The sequence below is a fragment of the Scyliorhinus torazame genome, unplaced genomic scaffold (genome assembly GCF_047496885.1).
Source record: "Scyliorhinus torazame isolate Kashiwa2021f unplaced genomic scaffold, sScyTor2.1 scaffold_51, whole genome shotgun sequence".
Classification (NCBI taxonomy): domain Eukaryota; kingdom Metazoa; phylum Chordata; class Chondrichthyes; order Carcharhiniformes; family Scyliorhinidae; genus Scyliorhinus; species Scyliorhinus torazame.
Window position 1 is genome coordinate 217552 of NW_027307778.1, and position 19885 is coordinate 237436.

The following is a 19885-nucleotide window of genomic DNA, read 5'->3' on the forward strand; positions in this document are numbered from 1 at the left end:
CACCACACCCCATGGGAATGTTGCACTATGTGTAGTTCCAAGTTCTCTAACTCGGCCTCTGATACAGTGATTCTCCGGCCTCGTGCTCTCGCTCGAGCGAAATGAGCGAGAGAGCCCAGAAATGTGGACTAAACAATTTGCCATGCAACCAGCCCGCTTCCATAGGTGAAATTATCACCATTTAAGCCCTATTTCCATGCAATTAACAGGACAACAGCAATTAATTTATCCAACAGCCTCCCGTCATTCATCGGCCACCCCAGTTGATTTGATTTGATTTATTGTCACATGTACCGAAGTACAGTGAAAAGTATTTTTCTGCGGTCGAGGGAACGCACACAGTACGTACATAGTAGACAAAAAACAAATCAACAGAGAACATTGACAAATGGTATATCGACAAACAGTGATTGGTTACAGTGCGGAACAAGGGGCCAAACAAAGCAAATACATGAGTAAGAGCAGCATAGGGCATCATGAATAGTGTTCTGACAGGGAACAGATCAGTTCGAGGGGGAGTCTAGTAGCTGTGGGGAAGAAGCTGTTCCTATGTCTAGATGTGCTGGTCTTCAGACTTCTGTACCTTCTGCCTGATGGAAGGGTCTGGAAGAAGACAATGCCTGGGTGGGAGGGGTCTCTGATAATGCTGTCTACCTTCCTGAGGCAGTGGAAGGTGTACACAGAATCAATGTAGGGGTGGGAACTTGTGTGTTGCGCTGCGCTGAATGCACCACACTCTGCAGTTTCTTACGATCTTGGACCGAGCAGTTGCCATATCAGGCTGTGATGCAGCCGGATAGGATGCTCTCGATCGCACACCTGTAGAAGTTTGTGAGAGTAGACAAATAAGTGGTCACGCTTAATCCCGATTAGAACTCCTTTTTGAAAACGTGAATCTGCCAGAAGAACGTTTGTGGGGAGCCAAGGAGGTGAGGAGCCAAGCATCTTTTCTCACATGCAATGAGCTCAGGGGCACTGGGCTTGCCACCCCAGTGCTCTGCTGGGGGTGGGAACCCTCCTCAGTTGTGGGCTGCATTGGGGGTGAGGGGCTGGGGTAGCAACCAGGGGGGGCATCCGTGAGTGGCACCACCAAGCCAACCCCTGGATCGTGTGTATCCATTCCAGGGGCAACCTTGTACCTGCCCCACTGCCCCCATCGACTGCCGAGGCCTCTGGCCGTGCAGCTGAAGGCTATTGCTAATAGGGAATTGGCAATCATGGTGAAATGAGAACTTTGCACAACCCAAGTGGATTCCCGTGGGTGGGCGGGCCATGTAGCATGTGGGAGTCATTGCCGAGCAACCCTCCTCCGATGGGCTGAATTCGCGATGGCGCGGTTCACTTGTGCTTTTAAAAATCGTGAAACTGGAGTGCTGACAGGAGAGAGAGAAGAGAGGTGCAATAATGGGCCGTCGGTCCTGACACTGGCCGTGCTGGCTGGAATGGGGGGGCCCTGCCAGGGCCCAGGGTAGGGGTTTGTAGGGTGACGTGGCAACAGGCCGTATGGCTGGGATGGCTCCCCCACAATACTCGGGTGGTGTCCAAGCATGGACCGCCAGTGCCATGGTTAGCAATGCAGCCTTCTTGCTGAGCATTCCACTGACAACCTTGGTGCCTGGTTCTGCAGAGTGACACTGCCGTATGGGTGCCCCCACCCCTCCAACCCTACACCCCCACCACTCAATTGGCTGCCAGCGGGGCAACAGGCTACCCATTCAGGGCAATGCCTACTGTAGCCCTTACAGGGGGTGCAGGGAGGTGCTGCAGAGCATACCACTGGCAAGGGCAGCGCCAACCAACGGTACCCCTGGCAGCAGGGACAGGAGATGAGGGGGGCATGCGAGGCAAAGCCCGCAGGGCCAACAGGGACAACTATGTAGCCTGGTGTACCTGGTTGGGCTCGGGGGTACGCACCATGCTAACATGTTGGCCATTCACCCCCTGCAGACAATGGAAGACCACCAACATTGGTGGCCTTCCTGCTAGTTGCCACAGCCCTGGAGGATGCCCTGCAGCTGAACGAGTGGGCGCTGCTCGAGGAGGAGGAAGCTGCAGCAGCTGGTTCTTGCCCCAGAGGAACAGGACACAGCCACCCAGCTAGCTGCCCAACAGGTGGAGGTGCAAAGGAGGTGCTGCAAGAGGCCTCATGTGCACCGGCAGCGGCTGTCATTTGAACATCTGCCGGACCGGGCACTCCGACTGAGCAGGGAGACAGTGTGACATATCTGCCAGATCATGGAGCACCTGGCACTGTGTGGGAATGAGGGAGGACACCAGCTCCCGGTGCCCGTCACGGTGACAGTCGCCCTGACCTTTCTTGCCACCGTTTCCTTCCAGGCTCTGAGTGGAGACCTGTCGAGGATCTCACAGACCATGATGCACAGGTGCATCCATGCCATCACGGAGGCCCTAAATGGCCAGTCAGCACAATACATGCATTTCAATGTGGTCCGAGCCATCCAGGATGTTGGGCAGCAGGGTCTGCGGCCATCGACGGGATGCCCTGCTCTCGTTGTGATCGACAGGATGCATGTCACCCTACAAGCACCTGCAGATGACAGGCCGCTCTACTCAAACTGAAAGGGGCACCACTTGATGAATGTGCAGCTGATGTGTGACCATCAGATGCGCATCATGAACGTCTGCGCCTGATACCCATGCAGTGTGCAAAATGCCTTCATCCTGGCACACTCGGTGATTCCCGGCCTCTTTAATGCGCCCACCCAGCTGGGGGGTTGGCTCCTAGGCGACAGGGGTCGTGGCTCCTGACGCCTACGGAGGCCACAGACCGACACGGAGACCCGCTACAATGACGCCCATGCAGCGACCAGGGGCGTGATCAACTGAATGCTTTGGCCTCCTGAAGATGTGGTTCAGGTGCCTAGACCGCTCTGGAGGGGCCCTCCAGTATGATGCGAAGAGGCTAACTCACATCGTGCGGCTGCTGCGTCCTCCACAGATGCGCAGCAGAGAGGCGACGTGTTGGAGAAAGAGGATGAACACCAGTCCTCGGCCAATGAGGAAGATGTGGGGGAGGGGGAGGATGGACAGGAGGCAGACACAGGCGGCCACACGCGTGTGCACCAGAGCCGATGTGCATGGGACGCTCTGATCACCTCCAGGTTTACAGAGTGGAGGGGGGGATCTGATCAGAGGCACAGTCACCACATCACACCCTCACACTCCCCCACCCCTCCCCCTTCCCCCAGGGGTACTCACCCCCCCTGTCTTCTGGGGCAACCGGGCCTTGATGGGTCCATCTGCTGCTCAGGTGTCCCAGATATCGTGGTGTCGACCTGTTCTGCCTGCTGCCCACCATATGCGCCAGGGACAGGAAGGGGGTAGCCTGAGGTTCTACGGTGTTCCGGCACATCACCTGCAGCAGTCACCACCCTCATCATCTTCTCCTCCCTCAGGGTGCCCGATTGCCCATGGACTACTCCGTGGGATGGGGGTGTGAGCTGAGCTAACCCTTGAGGTTCGCCCGCCACCTGCTGCTGCCAGTCCTGGAAGCCTGCAGCCATGGAGCACAGGGAGTGGACCCATCACCACCTGATATTTGCACCACATCATGCTGCTACTGTGCTACCACCTTCTGGGTCTGTGTCGCATCAGCCAGTGGCTGCGCCATCTCCCTTTGGACTGGGTCACCTCCACTCTGTGTCTGTGCCATGTCGGTCAGCGCCTGGGCAATGCCGCTGCAATTCCCAACCATGGCCTGCTGTGACTGGGCCATGCTCAAAAGCGCCACTGCAATTTCCAGGTGGCTCTGGCACATGGCTGCCTGTCCTGGGCATCAGCCAGAGCCTGCACAGAATGCCCGAGGTCTTGCACATTCTGATCCATAGCCAAAATCCACGCCCCCAGTGCCTCCACCATGGGCGCCACCCATGCGGTGTTGGCCGGGATGACACACATGGTTGGACTGCAATACCTGCAGGCACTGGATGTTCACCAAACAACCCCTCATGTAATCCCTGGCTCTGTGACTGCATCTTCGCTATTGATGGTTAAATCTCATGGGATCCAAGGTGCGGTAGCCAATTGGATACAAAATTGGCTTGACAATAGAAGACAAAGGTTGGTTGTGGAGGGTTATTTTTCAAATGGAGGCCCCAGTGGTGTGCCTCAGAGATCCATTCTGGGTCCTCTGTTATTTGTTATTTATATTCATGATTTGGATGAGAATTTAGGAGGCCGATTAAGTTTGCCGATGACACCAAGATTGGTGACACGGTTGGCAGTGAAGGAAGTTGCAACGGGATCTTGATCAATTGGGCCAGTGCGTCGATGAATAGCAGATGAAGTTTAATTTAGATAATGCATTTTGGTAGATCAAATCGGGGCAGGACCTACTCAGTGAATGGTAGAGTTTTGGGGAGAGTTATAGAACAAAGAGATCATAGAAACATAGAATCATAGAATGTACAGTGCAGAAGGAGGCCATTCGGCCCATCGAGTCTGCACCGGCCCTTTGGAAAGAGCATCCCACTTAAGCCCACACTTCCAACCTATCCCTGTAACCCAGCAACCCCACCTAACCTTTTTGGACACTGAGGGCAATTTAGCATGGCCAATCCACCTAGCCTGCACATCTTTGGACTGTGGGAGGAAGCCGGAGCACCTGGAGGAAACCCACGCAGACATGCGGAGAACGTGCAGACTCCGCACAGACAGTGACCCAAGCCAGGAATCAAACCTGGGACCTTGGAGCTGTGAAGCAACTGTGCTAACCAGTGTGCTGCCTGGGTTTCCTCCGAGTGCTCCGGTTTCCCCCCACAGTCCAAAGATGTGCAGGTTAGGTGGATTGGCATTGGTAAATTGCCCCCCCCAAAAAAATGGTTGGGTGGGGTTGCAGGGTTGTGGGGGTGAGGGTCTCTTTCTAAGGGCCGGTGCAGACTCGATGGACCGAATGGCCTCCTTCTGCACTGCAAATTCTATGACTCTATGAGAACATTGAATACAGGAGTTGGGAAGCCTTAGAACATAGAACATAGAAAAATACAGCACAGAACAGGCTCTTCGGCCCACGATATTGTGCCGAACCTTTGTCCTAGATTAATCATAGATTATCATTGAATTTACAGTGCAGAAGGAGGCCATTCGGCTCATTTGAGTCTGCACTGGCTCTTGGAAAGAGCACCCTACCCAAAGTCAACACCTCCACCCAACACTAAGCGCAATTTTGGACACTAAGGGCAATTTATCATGGCCAATCCACCTAACCTGCACATCTTTGGACTGTGGGAGGAAACCGGAGCACCCGGAGGAAACCCACGCAGACACGGGGAGGATGTGCAGACTCCGCACAGACAGTGACCCAAGCCGGAATCGAACCTGGGACCCTGGAGCTGTGAAGCAATTGTGCTATCCACAATGCTACTGTGCTGCCCTTAAGAACAAATAAATCTACACTATATAATTTTACCGTAATCCATGTACCTATCCAAAAGCTGCTTGCAGGTCCCTAATGTTTCCGACTCAACTACTTCCACATGCAGTGCATTCCATGCCCCCACTACTCTCTGGGTAAAGAAACTACCTCTGACATCCCCCCTATATCTTCCACCATTCACCTTAAATTTATGTCCCCTTGTAATGGTTTGTTCCACCCGGGGAAAAAGTCTCTGTCTACTCTATCTATTCCCCTGATCATCTTATAAACCTCTATCAAGTCGCCCCTCATCCTTCTCCGTTCTAATGAGAAAAGGGCCTAGCACCCTCAACCTTTCCTCATAAGACCTACTCTCCATTCCAGGCAACATCCTGGTAAATCTCCTTTGCACCTTTTCCAAAGCTTCCACATCCTTCCTAAAATGAGGCGACCAGAACTGTACACAGTACTCCAAATGTGGCCTTACCAAAGTTTTGTACAGCTGCATCATCACCTCACGGCTCTTAAATTCAATCCCTCTGTTAATGAACGCTGGCACACCATAGGCCTTCTTCACAGCTCTATCCACTTGAGTGGCAACTTTTAAAGATGTATGAACATAGACCCCAAGATTTCTCTGCTCCTCCACATTGCCAAGAACTCTACCGTTAACCCTGTATTCCGCATTCATATTTGTCCTTCAAAATGGACAACCTCACACTTTTCAGGGTTAAACTCCATCTGCCACTTCTCAGCCCAGCTCTGCATCCTATCTATGTCTTTTTGCAGTCGACAACAGCCCTCCTCACTATCCACAACTCCACCAATCTTCGTATCGTCTGCAAATTTACTGACCCATCCTTCAACTCTCTCATCCAAGTCATTAATGAAAATCACAAACAGCAGAGGACCCAGAACTGATCCCTGCGGTACTCCACTGGTAACTGGGATCCAGGCTGAATATTTGCCATCCACCACCACTCTCTGACTTCTATCGGTTAGCCAGTTCGTTATCCAACTGGCCAAATTTCCCACTATCCCATACCTCCTTACTTTCTGCAGAAGCCTACTATGGGGAACCGAATCAAATGCCTTACTAAAATCCATGTACACTACATCCACTGCTTTACCTTCATCCACATGCTTGGTCACCTCCTCAAAGAATTCAATAAGACTTGTAAGGCAAGACCTACACCTCACAAATCCGTGCTGACTATCCCTAATCAAGCAGTGTCTTTCCAGATGCCCAGAAATCCTATCCTTCAGTACTCTGTCCATGACTTTCACTACCACCGAAGTAATACTAACTGGCCTGTAATTCCCAGGGTTATCCCTAGTCCCTTTTTTGAACAGGGGCACGACATTCGCCACTCTCCAATCCCCTGGTTGACAGTGAGGACGAAAAGATCATTGTCAACGGCTCTGCAATTTTATCTTTTGCTTCCCATAGAATCCTTGGATATATCCCGTCAGGCCTGGGGGACTTGTCTATCCTCAAGTTTTTCAAAATGCCCAACACATCTTCCTTCCTAACAAGTATTTCCTCGAGCTTGCCAGTCTGTTTCACACTGTCCTCTCCAACAATATGGCCCCTCTCACTTGTAAATACAGAAGAAAAGTACTTGTTCAAGACCTCTCCTATCTCTTCAGACTCAATACACAATCTCCCGCTACTGTCGTTGGTTGGACCTACCCTCGCTCTAGTCATTCTCATATTTCTCACATATGTGTAAAAGGCCTTGGGGTTTTCCTTGATCCTACCCGCCAAAGATTGTTCATGCCCTCTCTTAACTCTCCTAATTCATTTCTTCAGTTCCCTCCTGGCTATCTTGTATCCCTCCAACGCCCTGTCTGAACCTTGTTTCCTCAGCCTTACATAAGTCTCCTTTTTCCTCTTAACAAGCCATTCAACCTCTCTTGTCAACCATGGTTCCCTCACTCGACCATCTCTTCCCTGCCTGACAGGGACAGACATATCAAGGACACGTAGTACCTGTTCCTTGAACAAGTTCCACATTTCACTTGTGTCCTTCCCTGACAGCCTATGTTCCCAACTTATGCACTTCAATTCTTGTCTGACAACATCGTATTTACCCTTCCCCCAATTTTAAACCTTGCCCTGTTGCACGCACCTATCCCTCTCCATTATTAAAGTGAAAGTCACAGAATTGTGGTCACTATCTCCAAAATGCTCCCCCACTAACAAATCTATCACTTGCCCTGGTTCATTACCAAGTACTAAATCCAATATTGCCCCTCCTCTGGTCGGACAATCTACATACTGTGTTAGAAAAGCTTCCTGGACACACTGCACAAACACCACCCCATCCAAACTATTTGATCTAAAGAGTTTCCACTCAATGTTTGGGAAGTTAAAGTCACCCATGACTACTACCCTGTGACTTCTGCACCTTTCCAAAATCTGTTTCCCAATCTGTTCTTCCACATCTCTGCTACTATTGGGGGGCCTATAGAAAACTCCTAACAAGGTGACTGCTCCTTTCCTATTTCTGACTTCAACCCATACTACCTCAGTAGGCTGATACTCCTTGAACTGCCTTTCTGCAGCTGTTATACTATCTCTAATTAACAATGCCACCCCCCCCCCACCTTTTTTACCACCCTCCCTAATCTTATTGAAACATCTGTAACCAGGGACCACCAACAACCATTTCTGCCCCTCTTCTATCCAAATTTCCGTGATGGCCACCACATCGTAGTCCCAAGTACCGATCCATGCCTTAAGTTCACCCACCTTATTCCTGATGCTTCTTGCGTTGAAGTATACACACTTCAACCCATCTCCGTGCCAGCAAGTACTCTCCTTTGTCAGTGTTCCCTTCCCCACTGCCTCATTACACGCTTTGGCGTCCTGAATATCGGCTACCTTAGTTGCTGGACTACAAATCCGGTTCCCATTCCCCTGTCAAATTAGTTTAAACCCTCCTGAAGAGTAATAGAAAACCTCCCTCCCAGGATATTGGTGCCCCTCTGGTTCAGATGCAACCCGTCCTGCTTGTACAGGTCTCACCTTCCCCAGAATGCGCCCCAATTATCCAAATACCTGAAGCCCTCCCTCCTACACCATTCCTGCAGCCACGTGTTCAGCTGCACTCTCTCCCTATTCCTAGCCTCGCTATCACGTCGCACCGGCAACAAACCAGAGATGACAACTCTGTCTGTCCTGGCTTTTAACTTTCCAGCCTAACTCCCTAAACTCGTTTATTACCTCCACACCCCTTTTCCTACCTGCGTCGTTGGTACCAATGTGCACCACGACTTCTGGCTGCTCCCCCTCCCCCTTAAGGATCCTGTTGAAATTGTACAAGACATTAGTAAGGCCACACTTGGAATACTGTGTACAGTTGTGGTCGGGCAACTGGGACTAGCTTAGTGGTGAAGACTGGGCGGCATGGACAGGTTGGGCCAAAGGGCCTGTTTCCATGCTGTAAACCTCTATGACTCTAAGCCCGAAACCCATCTGGATGGAACCTAATTCCTGGGGCCGGCCTGCCCTCTGACCGCCCACCCCCTCGGGAGTTCCTACCTCCACCTGATATACTGGATTGTGTGCCCCAGATAGTGTCCCAGGAGCTTCTTCACCAAAGTTCCCAACTGAGGTGAGTGTCTCTGGGATGGTGGAGGGTGTTGGAGACAGCTGTGACGGGAAATCAGCGTCATCGTTGGACTCGTGCCCACAGGAATATTACTCCCGTCCTTGCTGCTCATCTTATCGCTGCTTGGCACACAGGGGGCTCCAGCTGTAACACTGGTTGGGGGCGGGACCACACCAGATGGACCCGGCCATCACCAGCAGGTCCTGCAAGACACAAGACAAGATGCAGGATTAGCCCAGGGAGAAGTGGGGGTGGTGAGGGTGGTGTGGGGTTGAGGGTGGGGGTAAGGGTGAGGATGGTGTGGAGGTAAGAGTGGGGGTGATCATGAGGGTGAGGGTGAGTGTTGTGTGGGGGTCATGGTACTGTGGGGGTGGTGTGGGGGGGCAATTGATGCACGTGTCATTGGGAACTGCAACTCAGTTCCTTGCCTGCGGCTGATCTCCATCCCGGTGACCTCCCTTTCATCTAGGTCACTGATCATATCCATGGCCCTCTGCTCAGCCATGGTGAGAGGCCGCAGGTCTGGCGGTCCCCCTCCAGTTTTTTCCTCCTCCCGGCGATTATGGATGGCCTTATCCTGGCGGTGGAAGGGGTGCAGAAACAGAAACCAACAGTGTGACACAGTCCAACGCATGCAGCCCAGGGGGTTGGTAGCTGGTGGCCTCAGTGGCCAGGGCATCCGGCCATGATGGAAGGTATGGTTCTTCGACATGTGGTGCAGGGAGGTGATTTGGGGGGATAGGATTACAGGTGTGTGGGACTGGGGTTAGTGCCAGGGGCACAGTTGCCTACTCACCCTGCCCGACCTGAGGAGATTGTGCAGTTTTCTCTGGCATTACTGGTCTTTCCGGATGGTGCTGATGGTGGTGCTGGCTGCATCTGTCACCTGCGGCCAGACACGGTGAATGGCAGGTGTGGCAGCCTGGTTCCCAGGCCTGAAATGCAGGGTGGCCCGCCCCTCCTCCACCATGTCCAGCAGGGCCTCCAGCTCGGCATCCGTAAATTGTGTGGCCACGCGTCTTGCTACCATCTTGTTGGCAGGGATGGGGTGTGTGAGGAGTGTAGTGTGTATATGTGGCTGCAGCTTGTCAGCCTCCTGACTGTGAATCTTGGACCCAACAAATTTGTCACTGTTTCTCATTGGAATCGATTGTGTTCCAAGTAACGCTAGTGCCAGCCCCTTAACAGTCCTGAATTGGTCCAGGTGTGTCACTGGTATTGCTGTCATGGAAGGCAACGAATCCTGCATTTAGTCTCAGGAATGGAGAATTGCACCCGTACAGTTCAGGTGCATTGACTATGCTAAATTGCCCCATAGTGTCCAAAAGTTTAGGTGGGTTTGCTGGTTATGGGGATAGAGTCGGGCACGGGCGTTGGTAGGGCGCTCTGTCCAAAGGTCGGTGCAGACTCGACTGGCCAAATGGCCTCTTTCGGCACTATACAAATTCTATTGAACATGGCAGAAAAGGTTGAGAGAGTACTTAATAAGGCATACATCATCATTAGCTTTATTAATAGGGGCACAGGGTATAAAATCAATGAAACCTGTTTAAAACACTGGTTCAGCCTCCACTTGACGACTGTGTCCCATTCTGAAAGAACAAAGAACAGTACAGCCCAGGAACATGAAACTAGAACCTTCTGCAATTCCTGGGCCCATACCCTTCTATTTCCATCCTATTCATGGATTTGTCAAGATCAAGATGCCTCTTAAACTTCACTACCGCACATGCTTCCAAGACCTTCCCCGACTGCGCGTTACAGGCCCTCATCACCCTCGAATAACCTTAAAGTTATGTCCCCTAGTAATTGATTTTCCACCCCGGGAAAAAGCGTCTGACTATCCACTCTGTCCATGACGCTCATAATTTTGTAAACGTCCAATAGGTCGCCCCTCAACCTCTGTCATTCCAGTGAAAGAAATCTGAGCTTATCCAACTTTTCCTCATAGCTAACAAACTCCAGACCAGGCAATATCCTGCTAACCTCTCCTCTTCCCTCTCCAAAACCTCCACATCCTTCTGGTAGTATGGAAACCAGAATTGTATGCAATATCTCAAATGTGGCCCAACCAATGTTCTGTACAGCAGCAGCATGACTTGCAAATTTTTATACTGAATGCCCCAAGTGAGGAAGGCAAATATGTCGTCTGCCTTTTTGACTACCTTATAAACCTGCATTGCAATTTTCAGTGATCCATGGACCTGTTAGGCCACATCTCTCTTCCTGTCAATACTCATAAGGGTTCTGCCCTTTACTGTATAAATCCCACCTTGATTAAACCTTCCAAAATGAATTATTTCACATTTGTCTGGAGTAAACTCCATCCGCCATCTCTCTGTGAATTCTGCAACAATCTATATCCTATCACAACTCTAGCAATCTGTGTCATTCGCAAACTTGTTAATCAGGCCAGCTACATTTTCTTCGAAAGAATTTATATACACTACAAGCAACATATGTCCCAGCACTGATCTCTGAGGAACACCACTCGTCACAGCCTCCATCAAGCCAATTCTATATCCATCTTCCCCTCCCACTACATCTACATCTGTCACAGTTTACCCTCTGATGTTAGTTTCTCTGCTGTTTGGCCTTTCACACCTTTTGTTCTCTCAGGAGACTGCCATTAGCACTTTTCCCCATGGTTTCTGGGGCTTTGAATCATCTTTCATTCTCACTCCACTGTATAAATATTTCCCACATTCTCTGTCTTATAGCTTTGACTAAGGGTCATCTGGACTAGAAACGTTAGCTCTTTTCTCTCCCTACAGATGCTGCCAGACCTGCTGAGATTTTCCAGCATTTTCTCTTGTTCTATATCCACCTTGTCAGTTCATCTCTGATCCTGTGTGACTTTGTCTTTTGTACCAGTCTGCCATGAAGGACCTTGTCAAAGGCTTTACTGAGGTCCATGTAGACAACATGCACTGCCATTTCTTCATCAGTCATCTGAGTCACTTCTTCAGAAAAAGTGATCAGATTAGTGAGACATGGCCTCCTCTTCACAAAACCATGCTGCCTCCCGCTAATAAGTCAATTTGTTTCCAAATGTGAGTAAAACCTGTCTCGAAGAATCTTCTCCAATAATTTCCTACCACTGATGTAAGGCTCACCAGCCTGTAGTTTCCTGGATTAGCCCTGCTACCTTTCTTAAACAAAGGAACAACACTGGTTCCTACTTAGTCCTTGGGACCTCACCTGTAGCCGATGAAGATACAAAGGTTTTTGTCAAGACTCCAGCAATTTTCTCCCTTGCCTCCCTCAGTATTCTAGAGTAGATTCCATCAGGTCTTAGCTACCTTAATTCTTTTTGAGACACCCAACACCTCCTCCTTTTTGATATTGACATGACCCAGAATATCTACACACCCTTCCCCAGACTCATCATCCACCAAATCCTTCTCACTCACATACTGTGCAAAGTACTCATTAAGTACCTCATCCATTTACTCTGGCCTCACTCATAGACTCCCCCCAACTTTGTGCTTGAGTGGGCCAACCCTTCCCCTGGCTATGGCGGCACGGTAGCACAGCGGCTAGCACTGTTGCTTCACAGCGCCAGGGTCCCAGATTCGATTCCCGCTTTGGTCAATGTCATTGCAGAGTCTGCACGTTCTTCCCGCATCTGTGTGGGCTTCCTCCCATAAGTCCCGAAAGATGTGTTTATTAGGTGAATTGGACATTCTGAATTCTCCCTCTGTATACCCGAACAGGAGCCGGAGGATGCACCATAGTAAGCATCCTAACTGGCTGCATCACAGCCTGGTATGGCAACTAGGGGATTTTCACAGTAACTTCGTTGTGGTGTTAATGTAAGCCTACTTGTGACAATAATAAAGATTATTATTATTACCTTCTTGCTCATTATACATGTACAAAATTACTTGGTATTCCCCTTAAATCTGTTTGCCAAGGACCTTTCATGACCCCTCTTAGCCCTCCTGCTTAAGATCCTTCCTACTTTTTTAACATTCTTCAAGGACTTTGTCTGTTTTCAGTCTTCTAGACCTTAGAATTGCTTTCTTTTTCTTTTTTGACTAAACTCACAACATCCTTCGTTATCCAAGATTCCCGCAACTTGCCATACTTATCCTTCATCCTCACAGGAAAATGCCAGTCCTGAATTCTAATCAACTGATGTTTGAAAGACTACCACATGTCAGATGTTGATTTACGCTCAAACATCTGCCCTGAATCCAGATTCTTCAGGTTCTGCATCTGAGGACTCCTCTTATCTTTATCCAACAGTACCGTAAAACTTGCTGAATTATGGTCACTGTTGCCGAAATGGTCTCCTGCAGAAACTTCGACCACGTGTCGGAACTCATTCACCAATGCCAGGTCCAGTACGGCTCCATTCCTCGTTGGACTATTTACATATTGTTTCAAGAAACCCTCCTGAATGCTCCTTACAAATTCTGCCCCATCCACTAAGTGAGTCCCTGTGAATATATATCACCCACCACAACAAACCTGTTCCTTTTACATCTTTTCAAAATCTGCCGACATATCTGCTCCTCTATCTTCTGCTGGCTGTTGGGAGGCTTGCAGTAAACTCCCTTCCTATTCCTCAGCTCTATCCTATTGCCTCGCTGCATGATCCCTCTGAGGTGTCCACCCTCAACCCAGCTGTGATATTCTCCATAACCAGTAATGCAACTCCCCCACCCCTTTTAAATCCCTCTCTATTTCGCCTGAAACATTTAAACCCTGAAACGTTTAGCTGCCAATCCTGTCCCTCCCTCAACCAAGTCTCTGTAATAGCAACAACATCATTGTTCCAAGCTCTAAGGGCAACATAGTGGTTCGCACTGCTGCCTCATGGCCCAGGTTCGATCCTGGCCCTGGGACACTGTCCATGTGGAGTTTGCACAGTCTCCCCATGTTTACGTGGGTTTCACCCCCACCACCCAAAAATATGCAGGGCCACGCTAAATTGCCCCTTAATTGGAAAAAATGAATTGGGTACTCTAAATTTATTTTTAAACAAAATTGTTCCAAGCTCTGAAAATAGAATCCCTACAGGGCCCATCGAATCCACACAGGCACCTGCAAAGAGCCCCCCACTTAAGCCCATGCCATATCCCAGTCACCCCACTTAATCTTTTGGGCATGAAGGAGCAATTTAGCAGGCCAATCCACTGAACCTGCACACCTTTGGACTGTAGGAGGAAACCGGAGCACCCGGAGGAAACCCACGCAGACACGGGGAGAAAGTGCAAACTCCACACAGTCACCTGAGGTTGGAATTGAACCCAGGACCCCGGACCTGTGAGGCACACTTCAGAAAACAATCTGAGAAGGTGCACAAAAGATTCATAAGAGTGGTCCCAGGGATGAGAAATTTCAGTGACCAACTTTTACAGGTGCACCATAGTAAGCATCCTAACTGGCTGCATCACAGCCTGGTATGGCAACTGCTCAGCCCAAGTCTGCAAGAATCTTCAGAGAGTGGTGAACACAACCCAGTCCAACACACAAACCCGCCTCCCATCCATTAAATCTGTCTACACCTCCCACTGCCTGGGGAAAGTGGGCAGCATAATCAAAGACCCCTCCCACCCGGCTCACTCATTCTTCCAACTTCTTCCATCGGGCAGGAGATACAAAGGTCTCAGAACATGCACGAACAGATTCAAAAACAGCTTCTTTCCTGCTGTTGCCAAACTCCTAAACGACCCTCTTATGAACAGACCTGATAACACTAAATCCCTGTGTGCTTCACCCGATGCCGGTGTCTATGTGTTTATATTGTGTACCTTGTGTTGCTCTGTTATGTATTTTCTTTTATTTTCATGTATTAAATGATCTGTTCGAGCTTCTCGCAGAAAAATACTTTTCACTGTACCTCGGTACATGGGACAATAAACAAATCCAGTTACACAAAAAGGTTGGAGAAGTTAATTTGTTTTCTTGAAGAAGGGAAGGTTGAGCAGAGAATTGATAGAGGTGTTCAAAATCATGAGTGGTCTGGACAGAGTAGATTGGGAGAAACTGTTCCCATTGGTGGAAGGATCGAGAATAGAGGGCAGAAATTTACGACAATTGGCAAAAGAAGCAATGGTGACATGAGGAAAATTTCATTCATGCAACTACTGCTAGGATCTGAAGTGCACTGCCCAGGAATGTGGTGTGGATGATCCTCCTACCACTTTCATGGGTCCTTTTATTTGTCTGTAAGAAGATTATAACCTGTTTTAGGATTCAATTACTGTTGGCTTTTTGGGGCAGCACGGTGGTGCAGTGGTTAGCACTGCTGACTCACAGTGCCGAAGTCCCAGGTTCAATCCCGGCTCTGGGTCACTGTCCGTGTGGACTTTGCACATTCTCCCCATGTTTGCGTGGATTTCGTCCCCACAATACAAAGATGTGCAGAGTAGGTGGATTTGCAACGCTAAATTGCCCCTAAATTGGAAAAAAAATCAATTGGGTACTCTAAATTTATTTTTTAAAATCTTTGCCTTTTTGAAATAACTTTTCAATTACCTTCTGTTCCTTTCCGCAATCATCCAGTAAAAAAAATGTTTCAACACATTATCGGTCTCTATTGATTCACATATATAACACCAATTAAACACGCAAGTCATATAGTCCAATATTTTCATGTAGAAAATGTACTTTGTTTTGATGCCTCACCTGTGATAGTTGTGAAATGGGAAGGCGATGTCATTGTTACAAAAGGTGGGTTAATGTACTTTGCTTTCACTCCCTTTCTTGTTAAATAGTCCAAATGTGGCGTTTCCACATCCTGATCATAATCCCAACGAAATCCATCAAAAGAAATCAACAGGAGTTTATTCATTTTCTGACGTTTCTCATTCAGCTGGATTGGCAGACATGTCACTACAATTAGCGATGAAATAAAAGTTAAATACTTCATAGTAGTTCTATTGATAGCATTGAACAGGTACAAGTGAGTCCAGAAATGTTGTGCAGGTTGTTCAACAACTGGAAGAGAAGGAATGATGGCAGAGAGAACCTTTCGTCAGAGCTGTTCAGAATTTGATTGCTTAAGTACATCTTTTATCTTGATGTTAAAGAACAAAGGTCAAGTATGGCATCACTCGCTGAGTCAACATCTTTGATAATTGAACTGATAAATTATATTCTGCTAAAACAAGCAGTTAGTTTCATATTTAGACATGTATACATACAAAATGCGCATTTTCCTCCAAAAGTGATTATTTTTCAATGTTTTTTGCGAAAAATGCATTTTGCGCGGTTTTATTCTTCAATGTTCCTGTGCAAAATATTCATTTTACACCAAAAGTGATTTCAAAGCAATTTCTTTTGCAAAGTTATTGCACAAAAAATGTTCAGTAGAATTTCCTTTTCTGAGATGTTGTGGACTTCTACGACAGCAAAACCTGGACGTGGTTGGCGGGCCCAAGGAAAAGGGGGAGATCAGCCTCGGGCGAGCTGAATTGCAGTTCCAATGACATCCCCACCAACACCACCCTCACACCGCCTTCAACCACACATCACCTTCACACTACCCTGATCCCCACACTACCCCCACACCCACACCACCCCTTCACCCCACTCCACCAACCTCACCACCCCCGGCTCATGATCTAATCATGTGTCTGTGTCACATCAGCCAGTGGCTGGACAATGTCGCCGATGATATCAGACATGGCCCGCTGTAACTGGGCCACATTCAGGAGTGCTGTTGCAATGACATATGGCTCTGGTATATGACTGTTGTGAGAGGGCAACCCTGTCCTGGGCCTTAGCCACTGCCTGCACAGATTTCCCCTTGGAAATGCTAATCTATCACCGAAACCCTCGCCCCCAGGGCCTCCACCGCGGACTTTACCTATGCAGTGTTGGCCTGGATGGAAGGTATGGCCGGCACCACCTCCTGCTCCTGCATATGGTACAACTCCTCTACCCATAGACATGGCTTTATTGTCTGTAAGACCACAAAGGTAGACACCAGTTAAGTTGGCTCGGGTGCAGGGCGCAGCTTCGTGATAGGGGCTAGGGTACGTATCTGTATATATGTTTCCACATTAAACACCTATGCACAATGATGCAACTTGCCTTGGAGCTCTGTCAGTGGGTGTGAGGGGTGGGCTGGTTAGGGCTGGTTGCAGACGGGATGGGGTGGAGGCCCGGGGGGGGGGTTGGCCTTGGCCCAGGAAGCACAGTTCAGCCAGCGCTCACCGCTCCAGTGTCCCACCCCATTCCCCCATCCAGCCATCCTCACTTCCGCCACCCCAGGGATTCAATGGGACCGTGTGACAGAAAGGCCAGCTCGTATCCAGACAAATCATTCCATACATGAAAAAAAACATAGGGGATACATAAATACACAATGTAAATACATAGACAAAGGCATTGGGTGAAGCATACAGGAGTGCAGTACTACTCGGTAGAGAAGATGTATGAAGAGATCAGATCAGTCCACAAGGGGTCATTTAGGAGTCTGGTAACAGCGGGGAAGAAGCCGGGTGGGATTCTTCGATGCCAAAATCAGGGGCGGGATTCTCGACCCTCCGCCAGGTCAGAGAATCGCCAGGCGGTGGCGTGAATCCCGCCCCCACCGGCTGCCGAATTCTCCGGTGCCGGGGATTTGGTGGGGGCGGGAATCGCGCCGGTCGGTGGCCGTTGTCAATTCTCCGGCCTGCGATGGGCTGAGCAGCCGCCCGTTTTACGCTGGTTCCACCAGCATAAATTACACCAGGTACTCACCAGCTGGACCTGGCTGCATGGGAGGCCCCCGGGGTCCTCGGGGGGACGCGGGGGGGATCTGGCATCGGAAAGTGCCCCCACAGTGGCCTGGCCCGCGATTGGGGCCCCACCGATCTGTGGGCGGGCCTGTGCCATGAGGGCACTCTATTCCTCTGTGTCAGCTGCTGTGGACCTCCACAATGGCTGCCGCAGAGATGAACCCCCCTGCGCATGGGATGGGATGACGTCAGCACACGCTGGTGCTCCCGCGCATGCGCCAACTCGCGCCGGCCGGCGGAAGACCTTCGGCGTCGATTGACATGGCGCCAAACATCTTCCGCGCCAGCCAGCATGGCGCAATCCACTTCAGCACTGGTCTAGCCCCTGAAGGTGCGGAGGACTGCCCTCTGACCATCCACTCCCGCGGTGTTCCTACGCCCACTGATCAGCTGTGTGGTGCGCACCAGATAGTGTCCCAGGAGCCTCTTCACTAATCAAGGTGAGTGTCTCTGGGATGGTGGAGGGTGTTGGAGATAGCTGTGATGGGATGGAAAGTGAACCCTCAGATAGCGATGGTCCAAATGGGGTCCCTGGTCATGCACTCAGATCCTACGCGGACCAGCTGGCAGATGTGTTCGCAGACATCTTCAAACTCTTCCTAATCTGTTATGAGGTCCCCACCTGCTTCAAGAAGACCAGCATCATACCAGTGCCAAAGAAGAACCAGGCACTGTACCTCAATAACTATCGTCCCGTGACCTTGACATTGATCGTAATGAAGTGCTTCACCAGGTTGATCATGAGGCATATCAACTCTCTGGCAAAAAATAGGAAATCATGATGAAAGCCTCTTTGAAAACAAAGGACAAATTACTCAAGACATTTAACTGGACGAGAAAATCACCATGGTTCCAAAATGAATGTTTCGCAAAAAGTTGTAAATTACCATGAAAGCCTCTCTGAAAACCATCTCCAAATCACACAAAAAGCTTAACTCGACTAGAAAAACACTTTGCTTCCAAAATGAATGTTTGGCAAAAAGCAGGAACTTTTGATGAAAGCCTATTTGAAAACAGACGGCAAAATGCTTAACTCGATGGGAAAATCACTTTGGTTCCACAATGATGTTGGCAAAATGTTGTAAATTATGATGAAAGCCTGTCTGAAAATAGATGGCAAATCACTAAAAATGCTGAACTCGATGAGAAAATCAGTTTGGTTCCACAATGAATGTTTGGAAAATGTAGTAAATTTTAATGAAAGGCTCTCTGGATCAAACAGCAAATCAGACTAAATGCTTAAATCGATGAGAAATTCCATTGGTTCCAAAATGAATGTTTGACAATAAGTAGGAAATTTTGATGAAAGATTCTCTAAAAGCAATGGCAAATCAGTCAAGGCGCTTAAATCGAAGAGAAAATCACTTTACTTCCACAAGAATGTTGGCAAAAAGTAGTAAATTATGATGAACGCCCTCTGAAATAGACGGCAAATCACGCAAAATGCTTAACTCGACGAGGCAAATACCATGGTTCCAAAATGAATGTTTGGCAAAAAGTAGTGAATTTTGATGAAATGCTCTCTGAAAACAAATGGCAAATCACTAAAAATGCAAAACTCGATGAGAAAATAGTAATGGTTCCAAAATTAATGATTGGCAAAAAGTCTGAAATTTTGATGAAAGCCTCTTTGAAAACAAACGGCAAATCAGTCAAAAAGCTTAACTGGCCAAGAAAATCACTTTGTTGCAAAACAATATTTGGCAAAATGTAGGAAATTTTGAAGAAAACCTCTCTGAAAACAAATGGTAAACCACTCAAAAAGCTGAACTCGACGAGAAAATCACTTTTGGTTATAAAATTATGTTTGGCAAAAAGTAATAAAAAGTGATGAAAACTTGTCTGAAAACAATGTCTGAAAGCTTGTCGCTTAACTCGACTGGAAAATCATTTGGGTCCAAAATGAATGTTTGGCAAAAAGTGGTGAAGTAAGAAATTTTGATGCAAGCCTCTCTGAAAGGAAACAGCAAATCACTCAAAATGCTTAACTCAACGAGAAAATAACTTTGGATCCAAAATGAATATTTCGCATAAAGTAAGACATTTTGATGAAAGCCTCTCTGAAAGGAAATGGCAAATCACTCAAAATGTTTAACACGATGAGAAAATCAGTTTGGTTCCACAATGAATGTTTGGAAAACATAGTAAAAATTGAT

At 48.6% G+C, this 19885-nt stretch overlaps 1 protein-coding gene across 1 annotated transcript in view; it reads right to left on the minus strand.

Annotated features, from left to right (window-relative positions):
- Positions 1-15955, minus strand: part of LOC140405554 (ectonucleotide pyrophosphatase/phosphodiesterase family member 7-like) — a 132749-nt gene extending 116794 nt beyond the window's left edge. Inside the window, exon 1 of the mRNA XM_072494116.1 lies at positions 15631-15955. Within this exon, the coding sequence (XP_072350217.1) occupies positions 15631-15874 (244 nt within the window). The 5' untranslated portion in view covers positions 15875-15955. The remainder of the gene's footprint in view (positions 1-15630) is intronic.
- Positions 15956-19885: the final 3930 nt, after the last annotated feature.